The sequence below is a fragment of the Esox lucius genome, chromosome 9, assembly GCF_011004845.1.
Source record: "Esox lucius isolate fEsoLuc1 chromosome 9, fEsoLuc1.pri, whole genome shotgun sequence".
Classification (NCBI taxonomy): Eukaryota; Metazoa; Chordata; class Actinopteri; order Esociformes; family Esocidae; genus Esox; species Esox lucius.
The window spans coordinates 24772775-24797475 of record NC_047577.1 but is presented as its reverse complement, the minus strand read 5'-3'; the positions used below and the strand labels follow the sequence as shown (position 1 = coordinate 24797475).

The 24701-nt window shown below is 42.1% G+C and overlaps 1 protein-coding gene across 1 annotated transcript in view; it reads left to right on the top strand.

Moving 5' to 3' along the window:
• LOC105030788 (5-hydroxytryptamine receptor 3A-like) overlaps positions 1–24701 on the top strand; it is a 58636-nt gene that overhangs the window by 21214 nt on the left and 12721 nt on the right. Inside the window, exon 4 of the mRNA XM_020044460.2 lies at positions 24025–24194. Within this exon, the coding sequence (XP_019900019.1) occupies positions 24025–24194 (170 nt within the window). The remainder of the gene's footprint in view (positions 1–24024; positions 24195–24701) is intronic.

Below are 24701 nucleotides of genomic sequence, written 5' to 3'. Positions count from 1 at the left end.
TACAGCAGAAGATGCAGAAGAAGCATTTACGTTTCCATGGTACTTTCCTGCCTTGAATAGAATGACGAACCATCTGTGGACCTACCTCCATTTCATTGAAAATAGAGAATAAAGGTTCATCATCTGTGCATAAGGTAAACTTCCTAGTCAAAAACACTCTATCCAAACTTCAAACATCTCTTGGCTTTGGGTTGACGTGCCTGTAACAAATTCATGAGTTTATCTAAGCATTCGTCTCCAGTTTTACTGGGACAAAGCAGATTTATCAATAGACTATAGACCACCGTTGTCCCAGTACCGGAAAAACCTTCCATCACCTGCCTGAATGACTATTGCCCTTAAGCACTGACCTCATCATGAAGTGCTTTGAGCGGCTGGTCAGAACCCACATCTTGTCCACCCTTCCGGACACCTTGGACCCCTTTCAACTTGCATACCCTCCCAATAGATCTACGTACGACACCATCCCCCTGATGACACCGCCCTCTCCCACTGTGAAAAAGGCAACACATCCGTGAGGATGCTGTTTGTGGAATACAGCTCAGCATTCAAAACTACTGTGCCGAGGACCCACTAAAGCTGAGGACCCTGGTACTTAACACCTCCCTTTTGAATTGGATCCTGGATTTCCAGACAAACAGACCCCAGGTGGTGAGAATGGGCAACCTCGCCTCCTCTGCACTGTCCCTGAGAACCGGAGCCCCCCAAGGATCCGTACTTCGGTCCCTTCCTGTACTCCCTGTTCACGCATGACTGGTTGGCCACACAGCTCCAATGTCATCCTTAAGTTTGCGGACAACACTAACCTTCTGGGTCTCAACAGTGATGAGGCCGCTTAAAGATAGAAGGTAGAGGATCTGGCTAAATGGTATAGAACCACAACCTCTCTCTGCAAGAATAAGGAGATGATCGTGGTCTTCTGAAAGTGGCAGATGGGGGTCATGCCCCCCATACACATCGATGGAGCTGACGTGGAGAGACTCTCTGATTTCAAGTTCCTTGGTGTGTTCATGAAAGATGACCTCACCTGGTCCAGGCAAGCAGACTCTGAGGTGAAAACTGCACAAAAGCAAGTACAGGTGCTGGTCATATAATTAGAATATCATCAAGTTGATTTATTTTAGTAATTCCATTCAAAAAGGGAAACTTGTATAATGTATACATTCATTCCACACAGACTGATATATTTCAAGTGTTTATTTCTTTTAATTTTGATGATTATAACTGACAACTAATGACAACTAAACCCTAAATTCAGTATCTCAGAAAATTATTGTGAAAAGGTTCAATTTTGAAGACACCTGGTGCCACACTCTAATCAGCTAATTAACCCAAAACCCCTGCAAAGGCCTTTAAATGGTCTCTCAGTCTATTTCTGTAGGCAACACAGTCATGGGGAAGACTGCTGACTTGACAGCTGTCCAAAAGACGACCATTGACACCTTGCACAAGGAGGGCAAGACACAAAAGGTAATAGCTAAAGAGGCTGGCTTTTCACAGAGCTCTGTGTCCAAGCACATTAATAGAGAGGTGAAGGGAAGGAAAATATGTGATAGAAAAAAGTGTACAAGCAATAGGGATAATCACACCCTGGAGAGGATTGTGAAACAAAACCCATTCAAAAATGTGGGAGAGATTCACAAAGAGTGGACTGCAGCTGGAGTCAGTGAACCACCACGCACAGACATATGCAAGACATGGGTTTCAGCTGTCGCATTCCTTGTGTCAAGCCACTCTTGAACAAGATACAGCGTCAGAAGCGTCTTGCCTGGGCTGAAGACAAAAAGGACTGGACTGCTGTTGAGTGGTCCAAAGTTAAGTACATTTTGCATTTCCCTTGGAAATCAAGGTCCCAGAGTATGGAGGAAGAGAGGAGGGGCACAGAATCCACGTTGCTTGAAGTCCAGTGTAAAGTTTCCCCAGTCAGTGATGGTTTGGGGTGCCATGTCATCTGCTGGTGTAGGTCCACTGTGGTCTTTCTGAGGTCCAAGGCCAACGCAGCCGTCTACCAGCAAGTTTTAGAGCGCTTCATGCTTCCTGCTGCTGACCAACTTTATGGAGATGCAGATTTCATTTTCCAACCGGACTTGGCACCTGCACACAGTGCCAAAGCTACCAGTACCTGGTTTAAGGACCATGGTATCCCTGTTTTAAGTTGGCCAGCAAACTCCCCTGACCTTAATCCTATAGAAAATCTATGGGGTATTGTGAAGAGGAAGATGCGATACGCCAGACCCAACAATGCAGAAGAGCTGAAGGCTACTATCAGAGCAACGTGGGCTCTCATAACACCTGAGCAGTGCCACAGACTGATCGACTCCATGCCACACCGCATTGCTGCAGTAATTCAGGCAAAAGGAGCCCCAACTAATTATTGGGTGCTGTACATGCTCATACTTTTCATTTGGCCAACATTTATAAAAATATTTTTTTTGTATTGGTCTTAAGTAATATTCAGATTTTCGGAGATACTGAATTTGGGATTTTCATCAATCATCAAAATTAAAAGAAATAAACATTTGAATTATATCAGTCTGTGTGTAATGAATGAATATAATATACCATTTTCACTTTTTGAATTGAATTACTGAAAAAAATAAACTAAAGAAGGAGGCTAAAGAAGTTTGACATGTCTGCAAAAACTCTCACCAACTTCTACTGGTGCACCATTGAGAGCATCCTGTCATGCTGCATTACTGCCTGATACGGCAGCTGCTCCGCTGGAAGTCCCTCCAGAGGGTGGTGAAGTCTGCAGAGCGAGTCATCGGCTTCCATCTACCCTCCATGCAAGGCATCAACCATACATGATGCCTTAGGAAAGCACAGAACATTATTAAAGACTACAGCCACCCAGGCTATTTATCTGTTCTCACTGCTGCCATCTGGTAGACGCTACAGGAGCATTGGGGTACGTACCTCCAAACTCACATCTTTTTTTTTCCTTAAGGCCATAAGGGTTCTCAACTAGCAATTCTGATCTATGATCATATTGATTGCATGAACATTCCAAATGCTCTGATGTCTTCCTATGTACATTTAATGTACAATTTTATATTTTTATGTACCATTCATAGGAATACTGCCCTTGTATTATTAAAAAAATTATAATATTCAATACTTCTACCCATATTGTTCATATTCCCCATTCTACACTCTTTAAAATTGCTGCTAGTTTATATTGCTATGTATATTTCTGATATTGTTTGTTTTATATATTTCTTAATTCTTAGTGCATAGATGCCGTGTGCCATATCAACAAGAATTTCATTGTTCAGAATGACGCTGTGTTATTTGCTGCATTTGATAAATAAAAATACTTTGACAAGATTTGGCTTCCTACTGAACTCAACAGAATTCCTTTTCATGCCCTTTCCAGTATTCTTGCCATAATTGCATCATATTATTAAAGGGTGATATTTATTTAATGTGGTCATTTTCTGTTAGTAGCTAGCTATGCCTCGCAGCACGGGAATAATTTGAAGTCACTGAAATGAAAACGTGACATTTTCATGTATCCAGTTGTGCTTTTTGTTGTCCTTGTCGCCACCCATGGAACTCTTTATGCTATGGAAGATGTGAGGGAATGCCTACAAGGGTGGCACTAGCAGTTAGATACTTTTAGAGATGGTGTCATGCTTTCAAGCCTCAGTAGCTAATTCATGCTGAAGTAGCTAAATAATTCTCTTGGCTAATATTAATTACTTGCTAATATGAGCAAATATTTAGTGGAATGCAATGTTGCCCATGATTATTTAATCAAATAATTAATAAAGAGCCTCAGTTTCACCTAGCAATAGTTTACTTTAAATCAGTCTGGTTACATGAACATTATAACCAATGCTTAGGTATTAATGAGAGAGGTTGGTGTGTTCAAGCCTCAGTAGATAATCTATTCTCAGTTGTTAAGTAATTTCTGTTTTCATTAGTTTCTACAATTCCACTTCTGAGGGCTAAACTTAACAATTGCACCTTTAAATTGTAAACATGGCAGTTAAATTAAAACAAAATCTGAGTTGTAATTTAACAACAACACATGGCTAGGCTATATGCCCATGCCCTACCAAAGTCAACATATTTTTACAGTAAGGATAGGGACGGTATTTTCCAAATAAATGAAAATCTGGAAGGGTATTGGTTTTTATTGTTGCCACCTGTAATAGTCTTTTGATCATCAAAATTAAACAATTCTTTACCATGGTAAACAAATAGTTTACCATTGATGGTAATACACATACTTAAGTGAACACACCTTTGAAAATCATAATGATTATCTCTTCTGACCCCATCATTATCTTAAAACAAGCAAAAGGTGAATTAAGTAATGTGCTCTGCACTCCATTTAGTTATACTTACCATACAATTAGGCTACATTAATTATATTCTGAAATAAACAACTACCTAGTTACATTGTTTGGTGCTTAAGGTGTTGTACAGCTGTGATAGTGTCCGACTTTTGAAGTATCCATATTTATCTGATGCAGAAAATTATAATACCAATTCAGGTAAATATCCTGAAAACTATTGCAAAGTAACATGCAAGTAAATTCAGTTTGGCCAAACAGTGGCATCATAATAGCCATAACTGTTGTTCTTTGTCCCTCAGTGAGATTACATTTGGTACACATGATCAGGGTTGTCATTTTACTGTATGTGTGAATGATGTTTCAATTTGGCCACATGGGGGCACTATAGGAAAAGAAAAAACATAAATGTCATATTACTTTGCAACAAAGGGTGTTTTTTTGCAAATTCCTGTGAGATAATATAGTGTAAAGGTGCCCGCATTTTTAGGGTAGTAAAAGACCAAGGTCCCGCAACTTTTGGAGCAGTGGCGTTCATGTCGGCCTCATTGTGGCGCTGTCACAGGCCTCCAAATATGCGCAAGCTCACTACGCCCACCACTTTTTACATAGAGACTTGAAAATTGGCACATAAGTGTACCTCCTCATGGTGAAAATGTTTGCCATTGGGACCCATAAAGTCCGCCATGATGGATTTTCCGCCATATTGGATCTCGGATCTTCACGAACAGTGAGGGAAAAAGGTATTTTGATCCACTGCTGATTTTGTACGTTTGCCCTATGGCAAAGAAATGACCAGTCTGTAATTTAACTGTATTTTAACAGTGAGAGAGAGAATAACAACAAAAAAATGGATACTTCAAAGACTTTATAAATTGATTTGCATTTTAATAAGTGAAATAAGAATTTTCTGGCTCTTTTCTGGACTCTTAAAGGGAGTGCTCTAAATCTCAGCTTGTAGCCTGTATAAAAGACACCTGTCCACAGAAGCAATCAATCAGATTCCAAACTCTCGACCATGGCCAAGACCAAAGAGCTGTCTGAGGATGTCAGGGACAAGATTGTAGACCTACACAAGGCTGGAATTGGCTACAAGACCATTGCCAAGCAGTTTGGTGAGAAGGTGACAACAGTTGGTGCAATTATTTGCATATTGGAGAAATACCAAAGAACAGTCAGTCTCCATCGGTCTGGGGCTCCATGCAAGATCTCACCTTGTGGAGTTGCAATGATCATGAGAACGGTGAGGAACCAGCCCAGAACTACACGGGAGGACCTTGTCAATGAACTCAAGGCAGCTGGGACCAAGTCACCAAGAAAACAATTGGTAACACATTATGCTGTGAAGGACTGAAATTCTGCAGCTCCCGCAATGTCCCCCTGCTCAAGAAAGCACATGTACAGGCCCGTCTGAAGTTTGCCAATGAACATCTGAATGATTCAGAGTAGAACCGGGCAAAAGTGTTGTGGTCAGATGAGACCAAAATATATGCTCTTTGGCATCAACTCAACTCGCTGTGTTTGGAGGAGGTGGAAAGCTGCCTATGACCCCAAGAACACCATCCCCACCGTCAATTATGGAGGTGGAAACGTTAAGCTTTGGGGGTGTTTTTCTGCTAAGGGGACAGGACAACTTCCTCGCATCAAAGGGACGATGGACGGGGCCATGTACCGTCAAATCTTGGGGGAGAACCTCCTTCCCTCAGCCAGGGCATTGAGAAGGGGTCATGGATGGGTATTCCAGCATGTCAATGCCCCAAAACACACGGCCAAAGCAACAAAGGAGCGTCTCAAGAAGCAGCGCATTATGGACCTGGAGTGGCCTAGCCTGTCTCCAGACCTTAATCCCATAGAAAATCTGTGGAGGGATTTGCCAAACATCAGCCAAACATCCGCAAAGAGGAGTGGGACAAAATCCATCCTGAGATGTGTGCAAACCTGGTGGCCAACTGTAAGAAAAGTCTGAACTCTGTGATTGCCAACAAGTCATGTTTTGCAGAGGGGTCGAATAATTATATTCACTTCGTTAAAATGCAAATTAATTTATAACATTTTTGACATACGTTTTTCTGGATTTTTTGTTGTAATTCTGTCTCACTGTAAACCTACCATTAAAAATATAGACTAATAATTTCTTCGTCAGTGGGCAAACATACAAAATCTGCAGGGGATCAAATACTTTTTTCCCCTCATTGTACTCTTTTTTTGGCATCTAGGGACGCATGTCTTCAAAGTTATATCAGCCAGGCCAGCATGTAAAAAAAACATTCGGTACCAGACATTCGGTTCGGTACGTGTTGTGTTTCCGAATTAATGTGGTCTAACATTCTAAACTCAGAGTTTCCCCCAGAGACTGAACTTAGCTGAAGTTGCCTTGCACATGAGCGAAGTTTGCTTACTGTAAGAAATTATAATGTCGGCTATATGATGACAAACAGCCAATTCCTTCCTTGACTACTACAGCATACTTAGAATAGCTTTCAATATTTTGCAACCAGGTACCCTAAGCTAATATTACAAGGCTAACTATAACATTGAACTTGTTTGATCCATGAACAAAATAAATGCAATCGGAAGTCAAGGGAGAGCCATCTTTATTCGGCATGAGTCTATGATGTTGACCTTCCATTTCTCATTTCAATCTCTCTCCAATAATTACAAAGTGGACACAGTATTCATGCCCCAGCACATACCCTCCAATATCTGTCTGTCTTCCAATCACATACGTGTATTCTACATCCTAACCTTACATGGCCTAATAGTGTCCCCTCTTGAGTTTCTTGGCTCCACAGCTTATCAGGTTGTGTGAGGCCCCTCAGTAGTAGATACCAACTGCTTGTGATATGGTACCTCATATAGCACAAGATAACGAACCACTCTAACAAGAGAATAGAACTAAAATACATGCATATCATCAGGTAAAGACAGGTTTCCTCACAATGGTATGTGCCAACCTACGGTCCATGGGTCTATTCATAGAGTCTATGACAGTCAGATGGAAAACTCCTATCAGGAGGTATGGACAGGATGTGTGGAAACCATCAGAAATGGGGCATCACATTTCCTACCTGTCCTTAGTACAGAGATGATAATACTCTCATACATTGTGTATTTCAACTACTTTTCATGCCCAATATATATCAAACTCTGAGTTAGCGCTTATTTAAGGAAAGGTCATTCTATTTTTTATATTATTATTCGGGACATTCGTTCTCTATCAGGCATTGTTGCGAAACCAGCGGTGAGTATTTGCAAAATGCTGTAATTGTTTTTTACTGAAAAAAATCCTACGTAGTGAAGCTTTAACTACACTGGCAATGGGCAAAATGTATAACATCATAATAAATTTAAAGAAATGTTAAGTTTTGCGTATGTTTTTCCACTGTACCCAAATCATACCGAACTGTGACATAATATTTCTGGTATGTACTGAACCGTGACTTTAGCATACCGTTACACCCCTATTTAGCGGCCATTATGAATTTGTGAAAAACACTTAAAAAAGCATCTCTTCTGGCACCCAAGGACTGATTGTCACATAATTTCATATTCGTTATAGACCTTGTTGACCCTTCTCCAAACATTTTGCTTATGGTTGTGACCATAAAGCTCTATTTTGGTCTCGTCACTCCAAATTACAGTGTGCAAGAAGCTGTGAGGCGTATCAAGGTGTTGTCTGGCATATTGTAACCAGGCTTTTTTGTGGCATTGGCGTAGTAAAGGCTTCTTACAAGTATTGTCGTATTGAGCTCCTTTGAAACAACCACACCGTATCCTTTTCCATCTTTATAAAGTTCCTTTACCATGTTACACAGGTCTTTTGACAGTTCTTTTCTGCTCCCCATGGCTCAGTATCTCACCTGCTCAGTGCATCCATGTGAGGGCTAACAAACGCATTGACTATTTATACACTAATTGGAATTTAAAAAGCCACAGGTGTGGGAAATTCACCTTTAATTGACATTTTCACCTGTGTGCGTCACATTGTGTGTCTGTACCAAGGGCAAACATTCAAGGGTATGTAAACTTTTGAACAGGGCCATTTGGGTGATTTCTGTTATCATTATGATTTAAAAAGGAGCCAAACAGCTGTGTAATAATAAATTGATTCATATGATCACTATCCTTAAATATATATATATTATTTTTGCATGATCGGTTATGTTTCCAAAATCTGCCGAAATGTCACAATTTCTGCCAGGGTATGCAATCCTATGAGCACAACTGTACCTGCATGCGTAACAGCTATATTCTATCAATTTCTCAATAATGGACTTAACTGTGGGGATACTTAATTGGGAAAATATAATGCCTTGGAAATGATCTTATATCGTACACCTAATTGTTGCTTTGGAAGAACGTCCTTCCAGACTGGAATATTCCTTTGTCTCATTTATGTCATTTTTTTTGGATGAAGCAAATCATCTAAAACATAAATGTCAGAAAACAAACCATAATCAATATCAGGCACAGATTGATTCTTAGAATTAGACAAATATTTTAAGTCAATATCAGGCTTTTCCAAATTAGTTAATTGAGTTTGAATTACATCCTTATCTCCAAAAAGGTTGGAATGGCATTAAATGCAAATAAAAAGGAATGCAATGATTTGCAAATCACTTATCCCTATATTTAATGGAAAATAGTACAAAGACAACATATCAAATGTTGAAACTGAAATGTTATCGTTTCTGGAAATACACATGCCAATTTTGTATTTGAGGCCAGCAACACATTAAAAAAATATTGGGACAGGGGCATGTTTACCACAGTGTTGCATCACCTTTTCTTTTAACTATACTCTGTAAACTGAGGAGACCAATGTCTTTCCTGTTGAAAGTTAAATGTTTTCCCATTCTTGCTTGATATAGGATTTCAGCTGCTAAACAGCTCTGGGTCTCCTTTATTTTTTGTTTCATAATTCGCCAAATGTTTTCAGTGGGTGACAGTTCTTGACTGCAGCCAGGCCAGTTTAGCACCTGGACTCTGAGTACGGAGCTATGCTGTTGTAATGTCTAGAATGTGGTTTGGCATTGTCTTGTTGAAATAAGCAAAAGACGTTGCTTGGATGGCAGCATATGTTGCTCCCAAACCTGTATTGTTCAGAATAAATGGTGCCTTCACAGATGTGCCATCCACCTATGCCATGTACACTAAGGCACCCCCATACAATTACAGATGCTGGCTTTTGAACTGTGCGCTGATAACAAGCCAGCTAGTTCCTCTCCTTTTTAGCCTAGAGGACGCACTGTCCATGATTCCCTAAAATATTTTAATAGATTTTGATTTGTCAGACCACTGGACAGTTTTCCACTTCGCCTCAGTCCATTTTAACTTGCATTTGTGGATGCAGCGACATACTATGTTCACCAACAATTGCTTTTGAAAGTGTTCCTGAGCCCATACAGTTACAGTTAGTTCCGGAAATATTTGGACATTTTCAAAATTTTGGCTCTGTACGCCACCACAATTTGTGGATTTGAAATGAAACAACCGAGATGTAACTTAAGTGCAGACATTCAATGGGTTGAACAAAAATATTGTATGTAACGTTTAGGAATTGCAACATTTTTATACACAGTCTCCTTATTTCAGGGGCTCAAATATAATTGGACAAATTAACAAAATCATGAATAGAATGTTCATTTTTAATACTTTTGATATAAATACTGTCAAATCCTCTGCAGGCAATGACTGCTTGAATTCTGGAACACATGAACAAATGCAGGGTTTCCTCCTTAGTGATGCCTATACTGCAGTTGTCTTCAGATGTTGTTTGTTCGTGGGTTTTTATGCCTTCAGTTTTGTCTTCAGCAAGTGAAATGCATGCTTGATTGGTGTGGAATCTGGGCATTAACAATTACAATTTTCATTGGAAGGGAATGTGCCTAGATAAGGAGAACAACAGAAACATCTCTGTTTAGGTTATCTCTCTGTAGGTTGTGCTTGAATGACCAGAGGAATGTTTACGATGGCCATATGGCAGGGGGGGTTGACTTCTAAAAACATGGTCTTTGCTAGATAGAAACGCCTTCAGTGTATATATCAGCTTGTAACCAACATTACAGTGAGAAGATACTGGAACGTTCACCGAATTACATCTGTGCTGCAATTCTCCAATAAACTTGAGCGAACTTCTCCCTCGATTTGATACGGGTTCTACATTATTTTACCACTATACGTAACCGCCGATTTCTAACAATTTGGTGCTGTGAGCCGTATGGTTGGAGATTTTGATTCTACCAAAAACGACTGTTCTTCGCTGGAGTTCCTGTGACGAAGCTGGCTGCGCGCACCCGCAAGGGAGTCGACTTTGTTCCTGTTTCCTCTGAACAACTGAAAAGTTGGTGAGTCTGAAATCCACACCATTTAACGACAAATCGAGTAATACAAGAGCACAGGTAGTCGAATAAGCCCTATGACGACCCGACTAGGCCGTGATTTTTATCGTGTGGAATCTGTCTGCGGGTGCGGACAGTCCGTCTCAATTTAGTGGGGCGTTGACCGGTGTGATAAGCGCTAAACTGTATTTCGTGTGACCATATATGACACTGTATGTTTTCTTTTGAAGATTAGAGTGTGATTATATTTTACGTGATTATACAGCAACTTGTACAAGTAGAAACAAAAAGATGACATCCTCCATTGATAAAACAGTGGTGAAAAAGGGGACTGCAGCCCCAGATCTCTCTTTAAGTGATATGATTATATTTTTAGCTGGTATCGTAACAGAATCGATGAAATTGGAAAAGTGTCAGCAAGACATCGTAAAAAGATTTGGAATCGATGTAGACAAAGATGGTTTGTGGAAGTTGACAGATGTACAGAAGGTGTGGAGTAAAGTGCGAAGGATGAGGAATAAGACAGATAAGACTCGTTGGTCATTAACTGTTTTGGCGGAGATGCGGAAAAGAGAGAAAAAGAATGTGACCGATGCGCATGATCGCTCGATTAAGAAGGAAAAAGAGAATGTAAGAGCTTTGGCAGAATTGAAGCAGGAAAGAGAAGAGGAATTGAAGAAAATAAAAAACGAATTGTCTGAGATGAAAATGAAGACGATGATTGTAACAGACGTTAGTTCTGTTCCTCCCCCCCTCTATCCACATGCTGAGTTGAAACAAGCTGCAAAGCAATCTCACACGTGGTATGAGGAGGATCTGCCAGGGTGGGGGTCGAGTGAAACAGAAGAGGAGGAGATTATGAATGTGAGACCAATAAAGTCTAAGCTAATGAGAGGTCTAGATGAGGGACGTTCTCCTTTAATGGTTTATTCTCACAAAGCAGCTTCCCCTAAACAATTGGATGAATGGTCCAAATTATTGAAGCACCCACGGGAGGTTGGTTCAAAAACATGGGATCAACTGAAAAGATACAGAACATTATATAATTTGCATCCATTTGATGCAACTCAACTTTTGGGTTTTATTCTCAACAATAGGGAACATGCTGATTTGGCAGATAAAGGTGAGGATAAACAAGACCTCATACAAGGATGGCGAGCAATTCAACGTTATCTCAAGAGTTTAACTATTGCAACCACAAATTGGGGCGAAATCACAAAATGTGTACAGAAGCCAAAAGAATCATTCTTTGATTTTGAGGACAGGTTCCGTGCCGTAGTAATCAGACACAGTGGCATGTGTGATGATGATGATGAGTTGAACAATATGAAGAACGGTGCTATCACTCATCAGTTATTACAGTCTATTAATGATGATTTGAGGAAAGCATATGTTTCTACCACACCAGGATGGGATATAATCTCATATGGTGACACAGCAGATCACCTGTCTAGGTTAGATCGAGACATGAATCAACACACAGCTACATCAATGGTCCGTGTAATGCAACTTCAAGATGCTTTTGATAAGAACTCCATTAAGTGTCACAAGTGTGGGAAGTTTGGACATTTTCTGAAGGACTGTGGGTTCCAACCTCGACGTCAAAAACGAAGGAATGGATCAAACAAAGGTGGTTGGACAAAGGAACAAGGTTCCACCAGTACAACACTGATGCAAAAGTTTAACAATCTTTCTACTGAACAGCAGCAGAGACTGCTGGATGCGGTGGAGGGAAACTAACTGACCCCCTCTTGCGGCCCATCTCTGCAGGTGTACACATGAAATCAGACGGCATATATGTTAGCATATTGGTAAATCAACATCCAGTTGAATTTTTGGTAGACACAGGAGCTGAAGTGACCGTGCTGCCTATTTCCTATGCACGACATATATTGCCCCAGTACACTGGCAAGAAGATGAGGGCTACAGGAGTTGGAGGGGGGAAAACAGAAATGAAACAAACAACACCTTTGCCCATCTCCATTGGTCCTATGATAATCGAAACAACATTGTGGTTTGGATCGTTTGATCAACCCATATTGGGCCTTGACGTTCTTATGAAATTGGATTCCACGTTGGACATACAAGATGGAAAAGTCACGTGGAACCTCAGAAAAATTGAAAATTCAAATCTGTCTACACATCCTATTTGGACTATCTCAAAGAATGAGTGCGGTAATTTGGTCATGGACCCCGTGCGTCTAACGGGTGAAGCACCACCATGTACTAAACAATATCCTATAAGTAAAGAGGCCATGGCTGCGACAAAGGTAGTCATTGGAGAGTTACATGCTAATGGGATTGTTGAAAAGACACACTCTGCTTCTAATAGTCCTGTGTGGCCTGTCCATAAAGCATCAGGAGCGTGGCGTGTAACTGTGGACTATAGGAATGCCAATGAGACGATTTCCAAATTGACCCCTCTGGTAGCAGACACGTCTACCATTTTTGCTTCATTGAAGCCAACACACTCAGTGTTTTCAGTCATTGATATGGCTAACGGTTTTTGGTCTGTGCCCCTACATCCTGAAGTGAGACCGTGGCTTGCATTCACAGTGGATGGTCAGCAGTATCAATGGACCCGTCTTCCGCAGGGACTACACAATAGCCCCTCCATCTACCACCAGGCATTGCGGAGACATCTCCAGGATTTGCCTCCAATGTCTTCCGTTGTCATACAATATGTGGACGACATTTTATTGGCTTCAGAAGATGAGTTGACTCATGGGCGAGACCTACAAATTTTGCTTGACTTCCTCAGTGAAAAAGGGCACAAAGCCAGCCCTGACAAAGCACAACTCGTGCAGTCCCAGGTTGTTTACTTGGGCCAACTGATTTCTCAGGGGAAAAGGGAAATAACACAAAGCCGCACAACAGCCATTCAGACTGTCAAAGAACCCACCACCATAAGAGAACTACGTTCCTTTATGGGACTGTGTAACTACAACAGGTGTTGGGTGGACTCATTTGCTGAAATAGCACAACCACTCAATGATCTCTTGAAGGGTGACCCACAATCCAGGGACCCTGTCCAGTTCTCTGATCAACAGAGAAACGCATTCATTGCATTGAAGAAAGCACTGTCGATGGTCCCAGCATTGGGGATCCCTGATACAGGGCAGCCGTTTACTCTTTTCGTGGCTGAGAAGGATGGCTACATGACATCAGTTCTCACTCAGGACCACGGCGACCGTCTGAAACCAGTGGGTTATTATTCCAAGAAATTGGATGATGTGGCCCTGGGATGGGGCCCCTGCCTGAGAGCGATGCAAGCCACATACCTTGCAGTTTCAATGGTGGCATCACTAGTCCTTGACCAACAACTTATAATCAAGTGTCCACATGCCGTGCATACTCTCCTCACGATGAATCGTGAAGCTCAGGTTACTGCCGCCCGGTGGAACAAGTGGTCTACTGTCCTAGAAGCACCCAACATTGTTATTCAGCGTGGCACGCCCACAAACCCTGCCACGTTGTTGCTTCCTTCAGATCCCACATTGCTGGACCATGATTGCACAGAGCTGGTTTTGGATCAGCTTGCTGACGAGTTCACAGCCCTACATCCTCTTGTGAACCCGGACCACGTACTGTTTACTGATGGCTCCAGCATTGTGGAGGGGGGAGAAAGGAAGGCTGGATGGGCAGTGACTACAGTAACAGATGTTGTTGCCTCAGGAATCTTACCAGCAGGAACATCTGCGCAGGTGGCAGAACTAGTAGCATTAACAGAGGCCTGTAGATATGCTGAAGGGAAAACAGCTAACATATATACAGACTCGAGATATGCTTTTGGTGTAACACATGATTTTGGAAAGATATGGAGAAACAGGGGTTTCCTGACATCACTGGGAACACCTGTTCGAAATGGACCTGAAGTGTTGGCGCTGCTAGAAGCTCTCCAGTTACCAGCACAAGTAGCCATTCTGAAGACGAAGGCTCATGGAAAAATCCTCACGGAGGAAAGCAAAGGCAACGACCTAGCGGACAGAGCTGCTAAAGCAGCAGCAAAGAGAACACCAACCCCACCAAAACATGTTCGACGATATGTAATGGATACACTGACACATATCAGAGAAATGCAAGACAGCGCTCCAAAGGATGAAGTCTGGGAGTGGATGTCTGCTGGATGCAAAATGGATGGAGAGGGTGTGTGGAAATACAATCATCGATGGGTAGCACCAAACGCATTACTCCCATACCTTACCGCACAGATACATTCTGTGGGACACATAGGGACTGACAAAGTCCTAAACAGGTTCATAGGCAAATGGTGGAATCCGAAAGCAAGAAGAGAAATAGAAGCCACTGTAAAAGGATGCCTTACCTGTATGAAAAACAACTCGCATGGGAGAGTGAAGGTGCAGACACGTCGAGCACCTGCCCCAGCGGGGCCATTCAGACATCTGCAAATTGACTACATCACTTTACCCAAGAGTAAAGGTTATGAAGACGTGTTGGTGATAGTGGATCGGTTTTCACGTTGGGTAGAAGCATACCCGACCAAGAAAGGAACGGCACATCACACAGCAACAATATTAGTTCAGGAAATAATTCCCCGGTGGGGATTACCAGAACAAATTGATTCTGACCAAGGGACACACTTTACAGGAAAAGTGTGCCAAGAAGTGTCTCGGCTGATGAATGTGGACTGGAGAGTGCACTGTCCATACCATCCCCAGTCGAGTGGACAGGTTGAACGGTGCAATCGTGTACTGAAAGAGAGACTTTCAAAAATGCACCAAGAAGGAGTGAAATGGCCAGATGCACTCCCTACTGTTCTCTGCAGCATAAGAGCTACTCACAACAAAACCACAGGGTTAAGTCCATTTGAGGTCATCACTGGACGACCAATGTCTCTGCCAGTCGCTGTGGACTTAAGAAAAGCTGACATACATCTCATGAGCGATGCACTCCTTAATTACTGCATGACACTCACAGAGGCAGTTAAAGGAGCGGAACGCCAGGTTAGAGATGCATGGGGAGAAGTCCCAGAAGGAGGCCATGATATAGTGCCAGGGCAGTGGGTTATGGTGAAGAAACATGTTACTGACACATTAGGAGCCAAATGGGAGGGTCCTTATCAGGTCTTACTGGTCACACGGTCTGCAGTAAAGGTACAGGGGAAAGATAGATGGATACATGCTACACATTGTAGGGTTGTATCACATACCTCTGACGAAGAGCAGAGCCTAGAGACTACAGAACCGATCGCACCAGGTGGTCGGGGGCCTATCTCGGGTGAAGACACATCATAAAGGAATCAGATACTGATGTCTTTTGATGTCCCACTGCCAACGTCAAAACAGTAGATTCTCTATTGTAAAGCATGCATATGTGTAAGTGAGGACGTTATACTCTCACCTTTTCTTTTGTCATTACAGGTGACGTGGATGTGTCAGCCAACCACACATTGATACTCCGGGAGAACTACATGGCATCTGATGAAGGCAACATTCGAGACACGCCAACCACAGTCTCACTGACCACTGGACAGATCGAACCATCTGTAGCTACAGATAATGTGACTGGACATTAAATTGCTGTTGTAGTTTGTAGAATCTATAGCGTGAATGGTGTAGTTGATTTTTTCTTATGTCATTACTAAGCATCTTGCAAAAGGACATTTGTGATCTTGATTATTTCGTCATTGTGATATTTGTTTTCTTTTGATTTTCTTATTTTGTAATTCATTTGTATTAATTTGTCAATGATGTTGTGTTTTCTGATATTTTTAATGACAGGAGTGGTTGGGTCTGCAGGGGACATCAGTGCTTCTAGTCATGTGGATGGGCATTTCGGTATCAACACATTTTTAGCACTGTCGTTGAAGTATGCACAGACGGTAAATCAAAGCAGCTGCTGGGTGTGTACCCACACTCCCTTCACAGCTATAGGTGGTATTCCCTTAGGTGTCATTCCGTTTACTCAGAGTGAAATGTTGGGTGTTTGGAAACATGCCGATTGGTTCAAGAGAGTCATGTCTAACAATTGGGGTCCAGCCATTGGTTATAGAGGGGCTGACTCCACTGACATTTGTTACAAGGATGTCTCTAGTCCAGGGTGTCCTACTATTCAGACCTATATTGACAGTTTAGGTGTAGAGGTAGAGTCGTGGCTGGTTGCATACCTGCCTCCATTTAACACTACAAGCGTTTCGTTTTTAGGCCTACCTCCACGTCTAGTGGTCACAAGACCACCGGATGGATGGTTGTGCATTGAAAGGACACCGTCTGCTGCATTACGTCGACAGTGGATGTCTATGTTTGTCAGGGTGGGCTGGAGTCAGTGTAGTCAGATTGCTGACCTTTCTGCTTGCGATGGTAGCGAGTTTTCTTTATGTACAATGTCTGCCAATCTGACTCTCAGTAATGGATCTGTTGCAGCCTTCCATGCCAACGCTCTGGGTAACATCGGGTCTACTGGAATGGTTGCACCGAATGGTACTTATTTTATCAGTGGCCCTAATGCCTATGCCATGTTACCTCCTTTCTGGATGGGTTCGTGTTATCTGGGATATGTGGTCCCTCATATTAGACATAGTTTGGAACCTCCGTTTGCCAAGTTACATAGGCGAAGTATCTCTGAGTCTGAGCGATTCTTTGCCATAGCTTTTCCTTCCTATGGTACGGCCAAATTGGCTCGGGAAGTGATCAACATGGCCAGTTCCTTGGAGGCCTTAGCTAATTTGACTGCTGATGGCTTTACGGGAATGTCAGCGGAACTGGTGGCCATGCGTACTGTGGCGATGCAGAATCGTGTGGCTTTGGATTACTTGTTGGCGGCGCAGGGGGGTACATGTGCAGTTATAGGTACGGAATGTTGTACGTATATTCCTGATGAGACAGATGGGGTTTTGGATCTGGCTGGTAAGATCAGAGAGGAGGGTGCTAAATTTCGTAATTACAACTTCGATGATATGGGGCTTATGGCATGGTTGTCCTCAGTTTTTGGTAAATGGGGCACATTCCTGTTTAAGCTCCTCGCTCCTATCGTTGCGTGTGTGATGGTCTTTTGCCTCCTTTTCCAGTTGTTCCGTTGCTGTGTCTCTCGGTGTCTTGCTGCTCGTGTCCGTCGTGCTGTCATGTCGGAACTGCGTCCCCATTCACATCTACCATGCCCCTATGATGTTTGTAGGTGGTGTTCACCAGGGGGGTGTCGGTTGCAGGATGACCACCTTTGTGGTGTCCTCCCCTCTGTTTGTGGTCTGTGCTCTCGCCGAGGTTGCTTGTTGTGTGATGGCTGCCCTTGTGCTCCTCTGCGTGACTGTGCTGTTCTCGACCGCTTCCGTCCAAATCATTCTGTTTTGTTTTTTGTGTAATTTTTCTCTTTTGGACTATGTTTTAGTGCCTTACCCTTGCAGTTAATTGTGGGTTATGTTGTTTTTTTCTTTTTTGTGTTATCAATATGTCTTGTTTTTCTATATTGACAAGGGGGGAGTGTGGAATCTGGGCATTAACAATTACAATTTTCATTGGAAGGGAATGTGCCTAGATAAGGAGAACAACAGAAACATCTCTGTTTAGGTTATCTCTCTGTAGGTTGTGCTTGAATGACCAGAGGAATGTTTACGATGGCCATATGGCAGGGGGGGTTGACTTCTAAAAACATGGTCTTTGCTAGATAGAAACGCCTTCAGTGTATATATCAGCTTGTAACCAACATTACAGTGAGAAGATACTGGAACGTTCACCGAATGACATCTGTGCTGCAATTCTCCAATAAACTTGAGCGAACTTCTCCCTCGATTTGATACGGGTTCTACATTATTTTACCACTATACGTAACCGCCGATTTCTAACATTGGGTTGAGATCAGGTGATTGACTTGACCATTGCAGAATATTCCACTTCTTAGCCATAAAAAACTCCTGGGTTGCATTCGCAGTATGTTTTGGGTCATTGTCCATCTATAAAGTGAAGCGCCGTCCAATCAACTTTGCTGAATTTGGCTGAATCTGAGCAGACAATATATCCCTATACACTTCAGAATTCATCTTTCTGTTTCTGTTTTTTTCTCACATTGTACCAAACTGTTGATTTTGCCACTCTTAATATTCCTGCAATATATATTTTTTTGCAGCCTAAGGATGGCCTGTTTCACTTCCATCGAGACCTCCTTTGACCGCATGTTGTGTGTTCACAGCAGCAGTTTCAAAATGTGAATGCCAACTGGAATAAACTCCAGAACTTTAACCTGCTTAATTGATGAAATAATGTCCATGAAACAGCTTTTGAGTCAATTGTCCAATTACTTTTGGTCCCTTGAAAAAGAGGTGGCTACCTATTAACACTAGATCCGCCAAATGCCTACGCTTTTGAGTTTGTCATTAAAATAAAACTGACATTTTGAAAGCTATACCCTCCTCCTTCCATGACTTTTCCTAAATAAGCCTATATCACATTGTTGAATTCTAAACTGACGAACAGAAAATATTTAGAGACTATTTATCTGTTTTGTTAACCCTTTTTTTTTTTTGACTTAATCCGCCAACAGCCCATGCCACTTAGTGTTGATCAATCAAATTTATTTATAAAGCCCTTTTTACATCAGCAATTGTCAAAGTGCTTTTACAAAACACCCGGCCTTAAACCCCAAGGAGCAAACAACAGTAGTGTTGAATTTCAGTGGCTAGGAAAAACTCCCTAAGAAGGCCAACATTTTTGATGAAACCTAGAGAGGACCCAGGCTCAGAGGGGTGACTAGTCCTCTTCTGGCTGTACCGGGTGAACATATTAAGAGTACAAATTGTAATAATTAATAAATGCATGTGGGCTGAGTCCAGAGGCTATTTAAACTTAGTCTAGGTTGGAAGCATGACCAGATGCGCAAGGACGGGGACAACACCGGGGAGGTGTCAGCACAATGGCAGCTGAAATCGTCAGGTGTCGTCTTGATCTGAAACACAACCAGGAGGACTTTGGGCAGGGACAGCAACGGGTCTTTCAAGCCAGGTACTCCTCAGGTGTGGGCCAGAACCTCCTGCCGTTTTAAAACTTAGGAGGACATAAGACAGCACAATAATATAGCAGCGTAAGACCTTGGGGCTGTGACATGGGGTTCGGTGACACTGGTGGTGGTGGTGTAATGGTGTGGGGGATGTTTTCTTGGCACATTTTAGGCCCCTTAGTGCCAATTGGGCATTGTTTAAATGCCACGGCCTACCTGAGCATTGTTTCTGATCATGTCCATCCCTTTATGACCACCATGTACCCATCCTCTGATGGCTACTTCCAGCAGGATAATGCACCATGTCACAATGCTCGAATCATTTCAAATTGGTTTCTTGAACATGTACTGATCACTGTACTGAAATGGCCCCCACAGTCACCAGATCTCAAGCCAATAGAGCATCTTTGGGATGTGGTGGAACGGGAGCTTCGTGCCCTGGATGTGCATTCCACAAATCTCCATCAACTGCAAGATGCTATCCTATCAATATGAGCCAACATTTCTAAAGAATGCTTTCAGCACCTTGTTGAATCAATGCCACGTAGAATTAAGGCAGTTCTGAAGGCGAAAGGGGGTCAAACACAGTATTAGTATGGTGTTCCTAATAATCCTTTAGGTGAGTATATGTCACAACAGCGACATTACCAAGAACTGGACATCCCTCCAAAATTGATGAAAAGACAAGAAGAAAACTGGTCAGGGAGGCTTCCAAGAGCCCTACAGCAACATTAAAGGAACTGCAGGAATTTCTGGCAAGTACTGGCTGTGTGCTACATGTGACAACAGTCTCCAGTATTCTTCATATGAATGGGCTATGGGGTAGGGTAGCACGTTTTTCTTACAAAGAAAAACATCCAAGCCTGGCTGAAGTTTGCAAAAACAAACATCAAGTCTCCCAAAAGCACCTGGGAAAATTTGTTATGGTCTGATGAAACCAATGTTTCATAATTCCAAAAGGTATGTTTGGCGCAAAACAACACTGCACATCACCCAAGGAACACCATACCCACAGTGATGCATGGTGGTGGCAGTATCATGCTTTGGGGCTGTTTTTCTTCGGCTGGAACCGGGACTTTAGTCAGGGTGGCGAGAATTATGAACAGTTCCAAATACCAGGCAATTTTGACACAAAACCTTCAGGCATCCGTTAGAAAGCTGAAGATAAAGAGGAAGTTCACATTTCAGCATGACAACGACCCAAAGCACGCATCCAAATCCACAAGAGCATGGCTTTACCAGAAGAAGATTAACGTTTTGGAATGGCCCAGCCAGAGCCCAGACCTGAATCCAGTTGAACATCTGTGGGGTGATCTGAAGAGGGCTGTGCACAGGAGATGTCCTCGCAATCTGACAGATTTGGAGTGCTTTTGCAAAAAAGGGTGGGCAAATAATGCCATGTCAAGATGTGCCATGCTAATAGACTCCTACCCAAAAAAACTGAGTGCTGTAATAAAATCAAAAGGTGCTTCAACAAAGTATTAGTTTAAGGGTGTGCACAACCAGGTTATTATGAGTTTTCCATTTGAATTTTTTTCCCTCAAAGATTTCAGTTTGTTTTTCAATTAAATTGTTCACGTTATAGGTCACATTAAAGGTGGAAAAAGTTCTGATATGATTTATCTTTGTCTCATTCTTTTACATCACATGAACCTGTCATTTTAACAGGGTTTGGTAGACTTTTTATATGCACTGTACGTAGGAGACAGTGTTTACCTTTAATCTTATCACTAGATTATCATATCACTCTCATGAGTATACATAACTGAGGGTTGTTGAACAAGCAACAAAACCTTTAATCTGCTCCAGTTGTCTTTATGGCCTACCTTGAGGGCCTGAGTTGTGCACCTTGTCAGTCCTAACCTGGATACATTGTGGTAAATTACATCTCATCTTCATCTGCTTATCCGGTATCAGGTCGCGGGGGCAGCAGCTCCAGCAGGGGACCCCAAACTTCCCTTTCCCGAGCCACATTTGCCAGCTCTGACTGGGGGATCCTGAGGCGTTCCCAGGCCAGTGTCGAAATATAATCTGTCCACCTAGTCCTGGGCCTACCCCGAGGTCTCCTCTCAGCTGGACGTGCCTGGGAACACCTCCCTAGGGAGACGTCCTGGGGGCATCCTTACCAGATGCCCGAACCACCTCAACTGGCTCCTTTTGACGCAAAGGAGCAGCGGCTCTACTCCGAGTTCCTCACGGATGGCTGAGCTTCTCACCTTATCCCTAAGGGAGAAGCCAGCCACCCTTCTGAGAAAACACATTTCAGCCGCTTGTACTCGCCGCTTTGTAAATTACATGTGCTTTTCATTTCTGCACTTATAATTTTTCTTCACTTCATAGATGTTAAAGCACTCTGTACCAGTGATAGTTGTTCGAAGCCACTGCTCCGGAGTTGCAGGATGTGCTATGTGCAACCACCTGGTTGGTCAGCCAGACGGCACACTTCTTCACTACTCAACACTCTTGCTACACAGAGACAGAACAATGTTGGCACAATCAAAGCACACTTGTGAGTCTTAACAGTGCCCAAAACAATCACTACTACTGGCTGGTGCCAAGTCAAATCCTTCAAACAGGTTGTAGCTGGTGTAACTTTGTCATCTGTGTTCAGGAGGACATTCTAGTTGAGAGGATATATGAAGATCTTCAGGTTTCAAAGACTATTAGAGAGAAGGCTGACCACAAATTCTTACTTACAGAAAAGTCTGTCTCTCAATTTAATGTACGGTGCAGTCGTCCTGTCCCCTTTGCAGAAAAGCATCCCCAAAGGATGATGTTTCCACCTCCATGCTTCACGTTTGGGATGGTGTTCTTGGGGTGGTACTCATCCTTCTTCTAACTCCAAACACGGCGAGTGGAGTTTAGACCAAAAAGCTCTATTTTTGTCTCATCAGAACACATCATCTCCCATTCCTCCTCTGGATCTTCCAGATGGTCATTGACAAACTTCAGAATGGCCTGGACATGCGCTGGCTTGAGCAGGGGGACCATGCGTGCGCTGCAGGATTTTAATCCATGACGGCGTAGTGTGTTACTAATGGTTTTCTTTGAGATTGTGGTCCCAGCTCTCTTCAGGTCATTGACCAGGTCCTGCCATGTAGTTCTGGACTGATCCCTCACCTTCCTCATGATCAGTACTCCCCACTGTAAATGTTGTTGTGTTTTCAACTTTTGTATGCATCACTAATATTGTTATGTTTTGTGTTAATGTTGTAGTGTTTTCAACTTTTGTTTGCATCGTTAATGTTGTTGTGTTGTGCATCCGTGGGCCACCGTAAAAATATATATGCATAATTAATTTATCTTCCACAGGACCATTCGTATGCTAATGACGCCAAACGGCGTTCGGCTCTGGCGGTAACTGCGGGGTCAAAAAGGCCTGGCTGTTCTAATGTTAAAGAGCTGTAACTGCTAAATTCTTCCTCCAAATTGGATGTGAACACCCTAAAAGCTAAGAGACTGCACTTGAAGCCCATATTCATTATTTAACTGTAACTTGAATATATTTTTGTATCCAGCCAATATAACAAAACTTATGTCAGTGTCCAATTATTTCCTGGACCTAACTGTATGTCCATTTCAGAATCATGTCTGTTTTTCATGTAGTGCCACCTGAGGGCCCGAAGATGACAGCTAACCAATATTGGTTTTTGGCCTTGTCCTTTACTTACACAGTTTTCTCTGGATTCTCTGAATCTTTTAATGATATACTGTAGATGATGAGATCCCCAAATTCTTTGCAATTGTATGTTGAGAAACATTATTCTTAAATTGATGCACTATTTGCCTGCATAGTCTTTCATGGAGTGGTAAACCCCTTCCCATCTTTACTTCTGAAAGACTGAACCTCTCTGGAATGCCTCTGGTGGCCATCTGTGTGGCCCATGATGTGTCCACCATTTCACCAAGGGTTGGATTATTTTGTGGAGCCAAAGTGGCCCCCATTGGAAAATTTGTGAAGAACACTGAATTAGACTATGTATCTTGATTTCAGAATTTTCCAGATTCTTGTTATTAGCAACATTGCTTTTTGCAGATTTTTGAGGAAACATTTTTTGCAGTGTATGCCTAAGCCAGGCAATATATTACACTATGTCTACTTGACATCATCGTATTAAACCTGACTTGATATTTGAGCGATAATATAGAAATGCTATAATACCCAAGAGACCAGAAGTAAGTATTTAATCCAATGGCAGTTAAATTACCCCTTCCGCAATTAATTTTGATAGTAACGCAAAAAAACATCAATCCAAAAAGTGCTTCACTACAACATATCCCAAATATTAATAAATAAACATTGGTTATCTTAACTGTAGAGCAATATAAAAATGTTGGCAAACAATTGTGTCAGGTATTTGCATAATATGGACAGATAAAAACAGTTGCTTAGACTGTTACACCATTCTGGATGATTTTTAAAAATTTTGTCTCAGGACAGAGATGGATCCCTACCCTCCCAGCCCATACCTGTATGTGAGCCATGATGGGATGATATCAAAAGAGGAAGCCATGAAAGTTGTCAGCACCTGCAAGATGGACATCCACAAGTTCCCCTTTGACACACAGAAATGTAACATCACATTCAGCTCCGTCATACATACGGGTAAGTGTATACTTTACATTTCTGTGTGTACAGGGATTTAAGGGAAAGGAAGAAATGTGTGTATATCCTGGACAAAAAGGGACATGGCATGCAGTTCCTACATTAGATTTGAAATATAGAGTATTGCTATTTGTTGCAGAACATCTTAATATGATAGTGGTAAAGCATGATGTACAGTACCATATAACTGTATAAAAAGTGAATACATTTAGATGTGTAGTTATCCTTTAATTCAAATATACAAGCTCCTAGCACTGTTGTTTGTTTAACATTGTTTCTGTAACTTAGGTGGCCTAGAGGCTAAAGCATCTTACTAGTCACCAAATTGTTGGCGGATTAAACATCTGAATACTTCATTCTGTCTTTAAGCATAGCAATTAACCCTAAATACATCACAGGTGCTAGTCATGGCAACTCCATGCACCTTAAAATGGGTTTGGACAAATGCAATGTTCTAGAAACAGTTCTAGTCACATATTCAAAAATAACCTTAATACCAGACAATAG